The sequence below is a fragment of the Grampus griseus genome (assembly GCF_964374135.1).
Source record: "Grampus griseus genome assembly, chromosome: 12".
NCBI classification, from domain to species: domain Eukaryota; kingdom Metazoa; phylum Chordata; class Mammalia; order Artiodactyla; family Delphinidae; genus Grampus; species Grampus griseus.
The window spans coordinates 28,179,062-28,193,546 of record NC_139006.1 but is presented as its reverse complement, the minus strand read 5'-3'; the positions used below and the strand labels follow the sequence as shown (position 1 = coordinate 28,193,546).

Sequence of the window (14,485 nt, the reverse complement as noted above, 5' to 3'; positions counted from 1 at the left end):
TAGGAGCAGGGGACCCTTTCACTCCCACCTGCCTTAGCGGCAGTGACACCTAAACTTGGAGGGGTGGCGTGCAGATTCTGTACAAAAGCGTCTAGCACTGAGTCCTCGTCACCTCCCCCTCCCCCCTCATGGTGCAGGGGGCAGGCTGTGCCGCTGGTCAGCAGGGAGAGCCCATCAGAAACTCCAGTAAATCAGCCTCCCCTCCATCAAATCCAGGTGTCCCTGAGGCCATGCCGACACCTATTCTCTGGCTCCAGTGAACACTTTGGACTCAAATTCCACCCAAGGACTAGCTTTGGTGAGGTGGCCATTTCAACAAAGCACTGGAGCTGCTGACGTGGGCACTTCTCTTTACTCAGGGGCTTGATTCCGCAGGGACTGAGCGACCAGGCTCTTCCAGGAACCACAGGCCCTCCCTCCACTCCCTGCACCAGACTCAGCACCAGCACACAGATAAAGGGAACATTTCTTTGGAGTCAATAATTAAATTGAGCGATGGCAACATGCAGGCTAAGCAAGGGTGCTTGCTGGGTTGTCTTGGGTCCTGACTGGGGGCATGGGCAGGGCTGTGCCCCCTAACCTGCTTCCCCAGGTGCCCTGTGTGTAAAGAGAGGTATGGGAACCTACAGGAAGGCAGAGAAGCAGCACTGCAGGGGAGGGTGAGGGGGACAGGGCAGGGATCTTAAGGTTAAAGAAACTGACCCCTGAAATTGGGAACGTTTGAAAAACTCCAGAAGAAAACATTTTAAGTTCTCCACTTCTTTCAAACCACACACACACACACACACACACACACACGTGGCACACAGGAGGCATTTGTGGCACAGAAATACCTGTGAGCCCCGCCTGGCCAGCTGGGCTGCCCACAGGAGTGGCCTGGAGAATCCTGGGTGTCAGGTGGAGCTGTGCCCCTGGGAGGCTGGCAGCGGGGGCCCAGGCTGCTGGGGTGACAGCGCCTGCGGGTTGAGGACCACTGAGAAGGTAGGGTGGGGGACCCAGAACCCTGATGCCAGCAGCTAAGGAGTAAAGACTTTACCTGCTGGAGGGGCTGTGGGCAAACACTGGGGAAGGGGAGGGCGGGGGTTCAGAAAGGTTGGGATGCACCTTGTAAAAGGAACAGGAAACCAAGCTTTGCACAGAAGAACTGTCTCCTGGGCCGGGGGAGGGCTTAGCTCATTCCACAGGGAACCCCCGACTTTCCGTGGCCCCAGCGGAGAGAGAAGACACACGAGCTCCATAAGATTGAAGTTTCCTCCCTCCTCCAGCTTCGCAGTTATTCACACGCAGGAGATCCGCGTCCAGACCCCCTCCCAACAGCAAGAGAGGCCCCGACCCAGCGATGGGGAAAGTGAGGGAACCAGGCGGACAGCCCAGACCCCTGCCCCTTCCAGGGCCGACAAAGAGCCTTTCCTCCCAGATTACGGATGGAGAGGCTGCGTAAACTGTGCAGGGCGTGTGTGTGTGTGTGTGTGTGTGTGTGTGTGTGTGTGTGTGTGTTCGTTTTCAGGTCCAGCCATGTGTTCACTTTAATCAAACTCCATCACACACTGTTCCAAGTGCTCAGAACCTAAGGGCACCTGTATTTCGAGACGGAGATACAGTAGGGCGGAGACGTAAGAACCCGTGCCGGAGCCTGAGTCGGGGGGCGGGGGTCAGAGTCGCCCCGAAAAACTCCACTCCCGTATCCCACAGCCCTCTACACGCTGGGTTTGAACCCGTGGCGGGCGGGAACCATAAGCACCCCTAGGCCTGCGGTCCGGGAACCCGCGAGGGGTCTCCGGTTTCCCTCCGCGCGGGGCAGCGAAGGGGTGGGGAGCGAGCTTGTCCTTCCCGTCCGCCGCCCGCCCGCTGCGTCTCCGCCCCGACCCACTCGGGTGGGCGCCCCAAGGACCGGCTCTTTCCCGGACTGGCCCCCCAGCAGGGGTCCCTCCACTGTCCCCGGTCTGTTCTCCCTTCTGGGACCGCGCAGGGTCGAGGCGGCCCGGGAAGAACGGGCCCTGGGCTCAGGCGCGCAGGCTGCGGGGAGGAGCGGAGGGAGGCGCACAGACCGCTGGGGGCCCTGGGTGGGGGTAAGGGGAAGGCGCAAGGACCGCGGGGGCGAGGGGGTGTGAGGCGGAAGCTGGGAAGACCCGGCCTGGCCCGGGGAGATGGGGGAGGGCGCACGGGGGGCGGGGGCGGAGGGGGCGAGGCCGGGGGGGGGCGGGCCCGGCCATTGGCCAGGGCGGCTGGGGGAGGGTCGGGGAGGGGCGGCTGGCGCCGAGTCCAGGGCGCCGAGCGGCTGGGCCCGCAGTCGCCGCGCTGTCCGAGCAGCGAGCGCCGAGCTCGCGCCATGAGGGAGATCGTGCACATCCAAGCGGGCCAGTGCGGGAACCAGATCGGCACCAAGGTGGGCGCGGGCCGGGCCGGGCTCCCTGCGGGTGGGCGGCCCGCCCCTCCCTAATCCCTCGGGCCGGGGCAGCGCGGGAGGACCGGCGCGGCCGAGGGGGACGTCACCGCGGGACCCGGCCCCGCTCCCCGTCCCCGCGGCCCCGGAGCGCCCGCTGGCAGCTCAGGCGCGCCTGGAATTCTGCGGCCGCTCCCCGCGCGCCGCCCGCCTACCGGGCCGGCCCTAGGGGAGCCGCGGGTGCCAGGGCCCCGGGCTGACCGTCTGTCCTCCGCCCCGCCCTTTGCAAGTTTTGGGAAGTGATCAGCGACGAACATGGCATCGACCCTGCTGGAGGCTACGTGGGTGACTCGACGCTGCAACTGGAGAGGATCAACGTCTACTACAATGAGTCATCGTGTGAGTGGCGCGGCGCGACCCCGCCCTTCCCCCATCCCCGGCCATCCCTCTCTGGGACCCCGGCATCGCCCTGTGGGACCCCGGCCATGCTCCCCCTCCCCAACCCGCGGGGCCGCCCGGCGCGTGGGTGGCTCACCCTGGAAAAATCCTCCCAGCTGTAGCCGGACGCCGGGCTCCTCCCTCGCTCGGGGCGGGAAATCCGACGTCGGTTGATTTCAAACAGCATCTCGTCCTCCCCGGCGGGTCTGAGCTCTTGAAGCGGACCCGCTGCTGCTGTGATATCAGCTTAGTGGGTCATGTCCGGCTCTTATTAAAATGTATTTTATCCTTTAAAATTTTATTTCTTAAAGTTTTTGGCTAAAACTTTGAAAAACACTCCCTCAAATGATTTTTCTGGCCCTTTGCAGACCTCCAAAAAGACTTTACATCCCCTGCAAGCTGCAACTACAGACAGAGAGCGTCATTATCTGGTGGAGTTTAGTAAAAATTCCAGGTTGTGGTTTATCCAAGTTTGAGAATAGTATCACCCTTGTCCTGGGTAGCTACATCTATATGGTGGTTACATTATACTTTATTTTTGTAACAACGTTTATTATAAAAGTGATACATGCCCTTCACAAGACAACATAAAACTAAGACATTGAAAGAACACCCAGGAAGTGACAGGAGCTGCCCTTCCATACACATGTGTCCCCGGCCCCAGAGATAATCACGCTCTGTCTTTGGAGTTACTACTGCTTGTCCACATGAGAGCTGGGAAGAACAGGACACATAAATTACTGGGCTTTAAAAAGGTCTGGAACAGCAGGACACGGATGGTGAGATTCCTGGATGGAACTGAGAAGAGGGCAATATACATGGCACTTGCTGGTCACCCTCAGGCCTAGCCTGGTGACATTCTTTCTTCAGCTTGGGTGTGTGCGTAGCAGGATGGGTTGTAGAGCAGTTCCCAATGCAGTCCTAGTGACCCCACCCTCATGGAGACAGTTTCTTGCCCAGCTGGTGTGAGCATGTGCTTACAGATGAAACGGCACACGGCCACACTTGTCCATAAATGAGACAGTCTCCCGGGAAACAGCCGTGGACGCACCTGGAACAGGTGCTCAGACTCACTCGTGGGTTCACGTGTGTGTGAGGGAGGGAGGTGCCAAAGTGTCCCAGCAGCTCTGCCACTCGCTGCAAGTACGATTTCCGTGGAGCTAAAAAGTAGAACTGCCCACGGGTAAGAACTGGAAAATACAGGCGGCAGGAGGTCGGGAGACCTCGTTTCTCATCCTGCCTTTTCCAGGAACTTCCTGTGCCCTGTGCCGGGCTTCCTCATCCGGACAAGTCCACGGTGGACTGTGTTCTCTGGGGCTCCCCTCCCCCAGGGCTGAGATTCTGTGACTCTAAGAAAGCCCGCTCTGTACATCTCAGGCGGCTGTGCTGGTGGGACTTGCTCCCGGGAAGTCCATTGCCTTAGGAACCAGAGACTGACCCTTGTGGGTGGGCTCTGTTCTCTTCCAGCTCAGAAGTATGTGCCCAGGGCCGCCCTGGTGGACTTGGAGCCGGGCACCATGGACAGTGTGCGGTCTGGGCCTTTCGGGCAGCTCTTCCGGCCTGACAACTTCATCTTCGGTAGGTTCTGTCTTTCCTGCTTTCTTCTTCCTCTTATTTGTTTATTTATTTATTTATTTATTTATTTATTTATTTATTTATTTATTTTGCAGTACGCGGGCCTCTCCCTTGGCGGAGCACAGGCTCCGGACGCGCAGGCTTAGCGGCCATGGCTCACGGGCCCAGCCGCTCCACGGCATGTGGGATCTTCCCAGACCGGGGCACGAACTCGTGTCCCCTGCATTGGCAGGTGGACTCTCAACCACTGCGCCACCAGGGAAGCCCCCTCTTTTTTATTTTTTAAACATCCAGCTAATTTGGGTGCAAGATTAAAAACATCACGTGGTGTAGAAAAGCTTAGAATGGAAATCAGCAGTCCCAGCCCCATCATAGGCAGCTTCTTTAAGAAAAGTACCCTCTGGGGTTCCCTGGTGGCGCAGTGGTTGGGGGTCTGCCTGCCGATGCGGGGGACGCGGGTTCGTGCCCAGGTCCGGGAGGATCCCGCATGCCGCGGAGCGGCTGGGCCCGTGAGCCATGGCCGCTGAGCCTGCGCGTCCGGAGCCTGTGCTCCGCCAAGGGAGAGGCCACAACAGTGAGAGGCCCGCGTACCACACACACACACACACAAAAAAAAGAAAAGTACCCTCTTGGGGAAAAGTAACCTTTGATTCTCTAAATGAAATGCTTACTGGTGATAGTTCTTGATTTTGAAAATTTTTAGATATTAACTTCTTTTTCCCTCTCATAAATGACTATCCTAATATGGTAATAATTTGTCTTTGGTTTTTATGTTGCTCATCTTTTAACTTTAGTGTGTTTATATTTCTTCTTCCATCATCTATAGACAGTTGTTCTGCTTTCTTTCCAAAGGTTGGTGCCATGTGAATTTTAGTTTTGTTGGATTTGGGCAAATCTTCCTTCCCCCTTCCTCCACCCAGAAAATGATGGCAGTGCCTGTTCCCCTGCAAACTCCTAAAGAAATTATATCAAATTAAACGAAGTGGCACTGTTAGTGTGACCAGCCTCTTTCACCTTGGAGCCATGGTTTTGGGAGTCAAGGTTACTTCAAAGTGTACAAGAGGAGGCAGAAACTTGGAAGATTTTATTGGTACATGAATTGATTCCCTTGTATTAGAATCAGGCAGTGACCTGTTATAAAGGTAGAGCAAGATACCTTCAGCGAGGTACATATTCATGAAGTTTATGAGTCCTCTTGGTATCATCCCCTTCCCCATCACAATGACAACCTACACAGGCAATGGGACAGGCGAAGCTTCTGACAATTTGTTCAAGGGTTTTTGTCACCTTTGATATTTCAAATAGACCAGGACGAAGGTCTCTGGTGCCCCTTTTATTACATCAAAAAATCTAAATTACCAGTATTTTTATAGTCTACAAATGGGGACATTTATATTCTTTACCTTTTGCTGAACTAGACTTTACATAATTATTCTCAAGCAAAGATGCTTCAAGATCCTACCATCCAATATGGTAGCCACTAGCTACATGTGGCTATTTAAATTTAATGGAAGTTAAATAAAGTCAGGCTACTTCCTCAGTTGTACTCGACACACCCAGTGCTCAATAGCCAAGTGTGGCTAGTGGCTGCCATATTGGCCAGTGCAAAGATACAACAGTCCCATCACTGCAGAAAGTTGTATCAGACAGCAGTACTCACAGCCTTAATAGAGATATTCTACCAAATTAGGGGAACGAAGATGGTACTGATGTGAAACAGCTTTAATAGAAATTTTTAAAAGTTGACACTATTTTTAACTAAGAAAATAACATGTTTGCCATGGGGCATGGAGAGGACCCAGAATGTCTGAATGCACTGTGGTGTGCTGTTAGGCTCAACAATTGTTTTTAAGTCATTCTCCAGTTAATAAAAGAGGCCGAGTTGCCTGTGAATGGAGATGGTTCACCCCCATTGCCTTCAGAGTTGGTGAATTAAAAAAAACAGCATCATTCCATTTTCAGATATAGTTTGAAGTCGTTTAAAAAAAACACTGACTTGAAGTAAGTGTAATTTTAAAAGTGGAAGTTCTCTGCATTTGAGTTTTAAACATGAATATGCTTTAGAAAACCCCAGTTTTTTTCTTAACAAACTGCTCGTTGCATAGCAGTCATGCCTATTAGTGGGAGAGAGTTTTGTGGGACAAAGCGAAGCACCAGGAAGGTTGACCTTAGGCCTCTCTGTACGTGTAACTTTCTCTTCCAGATTCAGGGCTGGAGGGGAGTCCGGGAGCACGTAGCCCTAAGCTTTACCCCACACCCCGTGTGAGCTGGAGGTGAACCAGGGGTGGGCTCTGAGGCTCCTGGGATCCGTTGCAGTTTCGTGTTCTACAATCTGGAGCCACTGGTTAATGTCCCAACCTCTATTGCAGAAGATGTTCAACTCCTGACCCCCAAATATTTAACTGGGAACGTCTGTTGCTATGAGACAGTGGCAAAATATTTTCAGAAGCCTCCAGCTTCCTTCTTTTGTCAATGGCCGAGAAAACCTCATGGCTGGTCATGCTGTAAACACCGAGGAAGCCAAGTGGATGGTGTGAGCTGGAGGGAGGGGAGGGTCAAGGCCAAGGGGCTTCACTGGCTGTGGCTGCCTGTCGCCTGGTGTCCCCACTGCACTCCGGTCATTGGTTTCCACGCTGTTTAGTGAAATCATCCTTAGTCCCTCGGGGCAGCTGAAGGTGCATCTGCTCTTCACCAAGCTCCAGGCGGGAGGCTGGCCCGGCGCGTGCTGGCTTGGTGGGGAGGTGCGAGAGTCGTGGGGGCCTAGGAAGGATGTGATGGTTTTCCAGCCTCATATGAGAAGGCAGCCAGCCAGGTTTCACCATAAAGGGAGTCTGTGTTCCCGAGCAAGAATGCAGTTACCTGCTGGGGGGGAAATGCCCCAAGGGGCCGTGGCAGGACTCAAGGCTGCCCCTCTGGAGTCTGTCCATCTCTGCCCCCTGGCTCGATGGCCTCGCTGATGTCACCAGTCCTCTGCTCATAGATATTTAGCTCTTGACCTTTTCACTATTACAAACTGCTCCCTGGTGAGTCTCTGTCCACATGTCATTCTGCACGTTTTGGGTAGACTCGCTGAGTCAATGGGACCAACCTTGATCCTTGTCGCTGACTTGCCCCCTATGGAGGCCCGTCCTCATGCCCCCAGTGGCTCCAGTGTGTGTGGGAGGGCCTTGCCCCAGACCCCCGTCAGCACGGTGTTACCAAGCTTTTGAGCTCTGTCAGCTTCGTGGAGGGTAACCGAATCTCCTTATTTAGTTTGCGTTTCCCTCGTGAGGAGTATGCCATGGGTTTGTTACTTGCGCTTCCCTCCCTGCGATCTGTGCGTATATCTTTGCCCTTCTTCCTAAAGGCTGTCGTTGTCCTTATGGATTTGTAGGACTTCTTTAGATGCTTCCGAAGGGATTCCCTTGGTATAAGATACGAATCACTAATAGGCAGTACATCTTAAACTTACTGAAGAATCACAGAATTTCGGTGGTTCTTCTTTTACAGACTTGCACTTTACACCACAGGGCTTAGCACTGATGAATGCTGTGCAAGATCCAAAGACATCTGAGCTAAGACTCCTTCCCCATGTGTGAGGCCGCCCCCCGGGATAACTGCAGAATCCGGGGGTGTCCGAGACCGGGCCCTGCCCCCAAGCGCCCAGAGCCTTCCTTCTGCTGTGGTGCTAGGCGGGTCTTCAGGGGCAGCCCCGGCTGTGTCACTGCCACAGCTGTTTCCCCTATCGGTGCACGGGGGTGGTGGTGAATTGTTGCCACCAGTGGGTGTAGACAGAAATCAAGGGAGTGTCTTTGGCATAAGGTGGGAGAGGTCTGCACAGCGTGTGCCAGCAGCGCCTTGGCCCCTCTGCTCCTCTTGTCTTCTGAGTCCACCTGACGCAGCTGAATCCCCTGCCGGCTCCACCTTCGGCAGTGGGACCACCGTGGTCTCTTTTGTTCGATATGTAGGGAAAGTTTGATAAGGGGGCTGATGGATTTATTTTTAAATTTTTTATAATACATGATTCTTTTCAAAACCAAATTTGATATACCCAAACTGAAGAAATACAAGGCCTTAAATAGCCTTCCTTGCTTCCTCAACAGCTGACCATTTTAGCGGCCCTTACACTGCCTAATTACCAGTTAATGAGAAATGGCAGTGCCTTGTCTTTTTAATTTATCTTTAAATCTCTGCATCATTTACTTTGATTTTACTGCTTTTTGTAACTTACCTTACAGTGTGCTCTAGAATTCAGTTCCCAGTGGTTTCTCTAATATTCCTTAAAATGCATATTAACATATTGATTTGAGTTGAAAATTAAAGTCATGTTTTTCTGACAGAAAGTAAGTCCAATCTACAGAATCGCTCTGATAATGAGGGCTGCCTTTGCCAGTTAGGTTACATGGCCAATAGTTTTTACAACCTGAATAAGCTAAATCTGCTAAACCTAAAAATTTTGACAAAAATATATTTAAAACGTTTCGTTAAAAACCATATTTGCAAAGTTGTGTTGGAATTAAGATTTCAAAATTTCCAACCCTGTCTAAGTATACGGGACCACACAAAGAGCCTTTCATTGAAAGCATTAGGTAAGTCTTGGTGCAAAGCCTTTTGGACCAACAGAAGGAAAGTGTGATTGATGCAAGTCAGGTGTTTCCAATTCTGCTTTCCACAAAATTGAGTTTTGGGCTGAAAGATGATTAAAAATACTTTTTTTTTCTTTTTGGCCGTGCCACGTGGCATGTGGGATAGCCAGGGAAGTCCCTAAAAATACTTTCTGATGATAGATCACTATTTGATTTTTTTTTTTTTTTTGTGGTATGCGGGCCTCTCACTGTTGTGGCCTCTCCAGTTGCGGAGCACAGGCTCCGGACGCGCAGGCTCAGTGGCCATGGCTCACAGGCCCAGCCACTCCGCGGCATGTGGGATCCTCCCGGACCAGGGCACGAACCCGTGTCCCCTGCATCGACAGGCGGACTCTCAACCACTGCGCCACCAGGGAAGCACACTGTTTGATTTTTGGCATTTAACTCTGAAGATCAAATAATTCAATGACATTGTTAGAATACAATTGATTCCATTTACATATTTATGTGAACAAGACTTCTCAGTATTTATATATGTAAAAACAAAGAAAAAGGAATAAAATGGATGCCAAATACTTCCCCGGTTGTCCAGTGGTTAAGACTCTGCACTTCCACTGCAAGGGGCACAGGTTCAATCTCCGGTCAGGGAAGATTCCACGTGTGGTGTGGTGTGGCCAAAAAAAAAAAAAAGAAAAAAAAAGGATGCCAAACCTTGTCTCATTCTGGCAATATCTGATGTTCACACTTGGATAAATGAACTAATTGAAAAGAATACAGTTATTGACATTTTAAACACCTTGTGATCATAGGAATTTTTTTTTAAATCAATTTCAACTTAGGATTTATTCCTCTTTTTTTTTTGTTGTTGTTGTTGTTGGCCACGCCGCGCGGCTTGTGGGATCTTAGTTCCCCGACCAGGGATCAAACCCTGGCTACGGCAGTGAATCTGCCAAGCCCTAACCACTGGACCGCCAGGGAATTCCCTGTTCCTGACTTTTACGTGGACTCTGTGGGATACATTTAATAGAATGATGTATAACAAGTTTGTTTTCAAAAGGGAGTATTTATAGTACCTCGGAAATTAAAATATCATTTGCAACTATTTGAATTTGCAACGATTTGAATTTGTGAAGACGTTAGATGTCAGCTTAATGTTGGGGTATGTAGTTTTTAAATATTTTCAGGGCCACAGAGCAGTGGTGTCTGAAGAGCACTGCATTACAGGAAATGCTCAGTGTCCAGACAAGCAAAACGAAAATAAGTTCCTCCCGGTCCTCTTTGCCAGATCTTTTTAAGTGCATCCATTCAAACAAACACAGGCCTGTGTATACAGCTTGGAAAAAATGCTTTGTCTACTGATGGAGCTTCCATTTTATAACGAAGTGAACTGAAAGTTAGGATTTTAAATTGATCAGCCAACCTTTCAGATTAAAAATTTCTTCCATAAAGTAAAGTAGAAATAAGCATGTTGGGGAAAAAGCACCGTTGTTTAAAACAAACAAAAAACCAAAACAGACTAACGAGAAGGTCTCTTTCTAGTTACTTGAACTCCTTGGAAAAAATACAAAGTTTCACATGTGTTAATCTTACTACGACTGACTGGAAGCAATTTGAGGGCAGGAATGACTTCCTGTGCTGGGTGTTTAATTACAGGTGCAAAATAGTGGGTGCTCAGAAACTTTTGCAACCGTAATTCTGGATGATGAACGAGAAGCCCAATTAACATGAGAAAGTATTACTGTTTCGAAAAGAAAGTATTTGTGCGTAGTACAAAATTCTGAGAGCCCAAAGGAGAGGGGAAAGCAATTTGATTTTTTGGGTTTTTTTTAGCAATTTATTTTTTAATGTATACTTTCTGTTCTCTTTGTCTTTTACCTTGTGGGAGAATTATCTACTTAAAAACAAGAATGGAATTACCAGGTCAGAACACGCGTACATCTTAAAACTGGCGGATTTTCCTTGTCTGAAGCAGCTGCCTGCCCTCCCACGCTCCTGCAGTGCTGGGGGACCGGGGCCCAACCCTCGCTCTATTATCTAATCGTTTCCTAACACACTTTAAATGTACTAATGGCCCCGCGCAGCTCCCCCCGCCCCATAGCCCTGTCAGAACCGTGTCCCCTCTCTTGCTTGACTCCAGGACAGACCGGCGCCGGGAACAACTGGGCCAAAGGCCACTACACGGAGGGCGCCGAGCTGGTGGACTCGGTCCTGGACGTGGTGCGGAAGGAGTGCGAGCACTGCGACTGCCTGCAGGGCTTCCAGCTGACCCACTCGCTGGGCGGCGGCACCGGTTCTGGGATGGGCACTCTCCTCATCAGCAAGATCCGCGAGGAGTACCCCGACCGCATCATGAACACCTTCAGCGTGATGCCCTCTCCTAAGGTGTCGGACACGGTGGTGGAGCCCTACAACGCCACCCTCTCCGTGCACCAGCTGGTGGAGAACACGGACGAGACCTACTGCATCGACAACGAGGCCCTGTACGACATCTGCTTCCGCACACTGAAACTGACCACGCCCACCTACGGGGACCTCAACCACCTGGTGTCGGCCACTATGAGCGGGGTCACCACCTCCTTGCGCTTCCCTGGCCAGCTCAACGCCGACTTGCGCAAGCTGGCCGTGAACATGGTGCCCTTCCCACGCCTGCACTTCTTCATGCCCGGCTTTGCCCCACTCACCGCCCGTGGCAGCCAGCAGTACCGGGCGCTGACAGTGCCCGAGCTCACCCAGCAGATGTTCGATGCCAAGAATATGATGGCGGCCTGTGACCCCCGCCACGGCCGTTACCTGACCGTGGCCGCCGTGTTCCGGGGCCCCATGTCCATGAAGGAGGTGGATGAGCAGATGCTGGCCATCCAGAACAAGAACAGCAGCTACTTCGTGGAGTGGATCCCCAACAACGTGAAGGTGGCCGTGTGCGACATCCCGCCGCGCGGCCTGAAGATGGCCGCCACCTTCATCGGCAACAGCACGGCCATCCAGGAGCTGTTCAAGCGCATCTCGGAGCAGTTCTCGGCCATGTTCCGGCGCAAGGCCTTCCTGCACTGGTTCACGGGTGAGGGCATGGACGAGATGGAGTTCACTGAGGCCGAGAGCAACATGAACGACCTGGTGTCCGAGTACCAGCAGTACCAGGACGCCACGGCCGACGAGGGCGAGGAAGCTTTTGAGGACGACGAGGAGGAGGTCAACGAATAGAGGCGCGTCCCTGCCTTGGACGCCGTGGCTCAGAGGTCCTTCCTCCAACCCTGGTGAGTCTCCTGGCCGCTGAGGGGAGCCCTGGTCCGAGTGTGTGGGGACGGGCCCCTCGCAGAGGCAGCGAGACTGTCCTGTCCGTCATCCGGGATGAAGGACATCAGAAGAGTGGGGACTGGCATCCCTACCCAAACATCAGACCAGAGAGGACTTGAAAGAACTCATGGGCCATAAATAAAGGGCTAAATAAATAAACCTCACCTTCTCTTAAGTGTTCAACCATGTCTGGGAATTAGGGGGTTAGAAACCGTGTGTTTCATCCTATGATGACACCTGGAGCCGCAAGGTGCCGCCTCGTACTGGACGTGCAGCTCTGAACTCAGGAACAACCTGGTCACAATAAACCCTAAGTGCCCCTCTGTCTCTCCAGCCTCTGCTTCCCCGACAGCACCCGCCCCTTACCGGGGTGCAGCCCTGACAGCTCACTCCACGCAGAGAGGGGCTTCTCTTGCGTTGGAGGCTCTCAGGCAGCCCTGAGATTCTTTAATTGGTGGCTACAGAAAGCAGCGCATCCCCAAATAAAAGCCCTTGTCCCCACTTGTACGTCCCCAGCACTTAGGCCCCCACGAATCTTTCCTGCGTACGGCCCTAGGCTAGTCCACCCAGCCTCCCCTAACAACCTGGCTGAGATTTGGAGGAGCACAGGATATGACCCTCAGGCTTCCAGCCAAAGCTGGGGACACACAAGCTCAACGTGGGTGGGGGGCCAGGTGGCGGCTCTGGGAGCTGCTGTGCTTCCTTCTGGGGCTGCAGGGCCAGCAGGCAGGCCCCGCACAGGGCACAGGATCCCCCGCTCCCCCCAACTCACGGTGTCTGCTCCCTAAGACGCCTTTTAGGCTCAGCCTCCATGGGGCAAGCAGGCTCACTTCCCAGGTTCTGGCTTCTTCCCCCTGGAGGGCACTGTGAGCCCAGCTGCTTCAGCCCAGGGAACACGAGTGTGTCACTCCGGGTGGAAGCATTTTAATGCTAGTGCTGGACCCCCTAACCAGCCTCCCCACCCCTCGTGGGTTCCTGAGGAACTGCTGAGCTGAGCCCCTGCCCCATGGTGGCCCTCTGTAATTGTATCCGCTGCGCCTTGGGCAAAGTGACCCACAAAACACGCAACATGGCTTGAACCGAGGTGAGATCCTGTTTTTGCAAAAATCTAACCATTTTGTGAGACTATGGTGAAAATCTCTCGCCGCCCCCATCTATGCTGGACCCTCACTAGGTCTGACGGGCCTTGGAGGAGAGACGAGTGCCCTGAGCGCCGGCTGGAGGCCAAACCCGAGTCAGGCCCTGACACACTCATGCTCCGCGGGTGTAGAGAGGAGCCGCACTGAGGCCGCAGCAGCCACTCCGAGCCCCACTGGCCGCCGGCCATGCAGCACCTCATACAGCAGCGCAGGGGAGATGTGGGTCACCACCCGAGCGCCATCAGGCCTGATTCACGACTGGCACCACCCAGGAGGCTCAGCAGGGGTGGCGCACACTGGCCCCCCTCTCTGCAGGGCTGTCCTCCTCACCTAACAGCCTCACTCAACAAGCGCCCAGAGCATCCCGTGAGGAAGGGAAGGGAGGCTGTGATCGGTACCCCTGCAGCCCCAGCTCCCGGGATGCTGTGATGCTGTTAGTGCTTCTGTGGCCTGGTGAGCTGGAGTATGGAAGAGCGGTCCCAGGATGGGCGGGAGGGCGGGGGCTACCCGGGCCACCTGCCACCCCATCGGTCCAGTGCTCCTCCAGGACGCCAGCCGGTTCTGTGCCTGAAACCTGACAAGTCACGTCCCACTACACATCTGCGTCAAGAACACACAAGCAAGTTGGAATAACGCTAAAGGAGACAGCTAAAAAGTATTAAAAATGCAGAAATATGTGGTGCCTCCAAGTCCAAATAATGGCACTTGAAGACCTACATCTTCTTTGGGCCACCTTCTGGCGAGTTCTGACCTAGGTCTGTGGCACTGTGGACTCTGGCTTTTCTGGAACCACAACAGCACATCACTCCCTTCTAACAGTAACAGTGACCTCGCGGAAGGCGCAAGGCTTCCCAGCCCAGTGGCGGTGCCCTGCAGTCCAGCCTGCCAGCCCACAGTCCAGTGGTGGTTATACATCCGCTGCAGACCCACACGTGAGACCAAGGCCCGGTCATGGTCAGCCGAGTGAGGATGTGCTGTCACGGGCTCACTGACTCACTTGGGCCAACACACTTCACACCCCGAGTTCATCCTCCAGGATGAACAAATCTAGACTTCCTGAGCATCTTGTGGGAGCTGAAGAGAACCACAAA

The 14,485-nt window shown here is 53.1% G+C and overlaps 1 protein-coding gene across 1 annotated transcript; it reads left to right on the top strand.

Moving 5' to 3' along the window:
- The first annotated feature begins 2,277 nt into the window (after positions 1 to 2,277).
- Positions 2,278 to 12,451, top strand: TUBB6 (tubulin beta 6 class V). The gene is made up of 4 exons (XM_082667523.1): positions 2,278 to 2,386; positions 2,674 to 2,782; positions 4,289 to 4,399; positions 11,099 to 12,451. The coding sequence occupies exons 1-4, from the start codon at positions 2,330 to 2,332 to the stop codon at positions 12,160 to 12,162; spliced, it is 1,341 nt and encodes a 446-aa protein (XP_082523649.1). The 5' UTR covers positions 2,278 to 2,329; the 3' UTR covers positions 12,163 to 12,451.
- Positions 12,452 to 14,485: the final 2,034 nt, after the last annotated feature.

What these genes read in the sequence shown, in the direction of transcription:
- TUBB6 (XM_082667523.1), top strand. Translation starts at nt 2,330, where the DNA reads ATGAGGGAGATCGTGCACATCCAAGCGGGCCAGTGCGGGAACCAGATC. An exon ending in CTACTACAATGAGTCATCGT is followed by an intron (nt 2,783 to 4,288) that starts GTGAGTGGCGCG and finishes GTTCTCTTCCAG; the next exon opens with CTCAGAAGTATGTGCCCAGG. An exon ending in GCCTGACAACTTCATCTTCG is followed by an intron (nt 4,400 to 11,098) that starts GTAGGTTCTGTC and finishes GCTTGACTCCAG; the next exon opens with GACAGACCGGCGCCGGGAAC.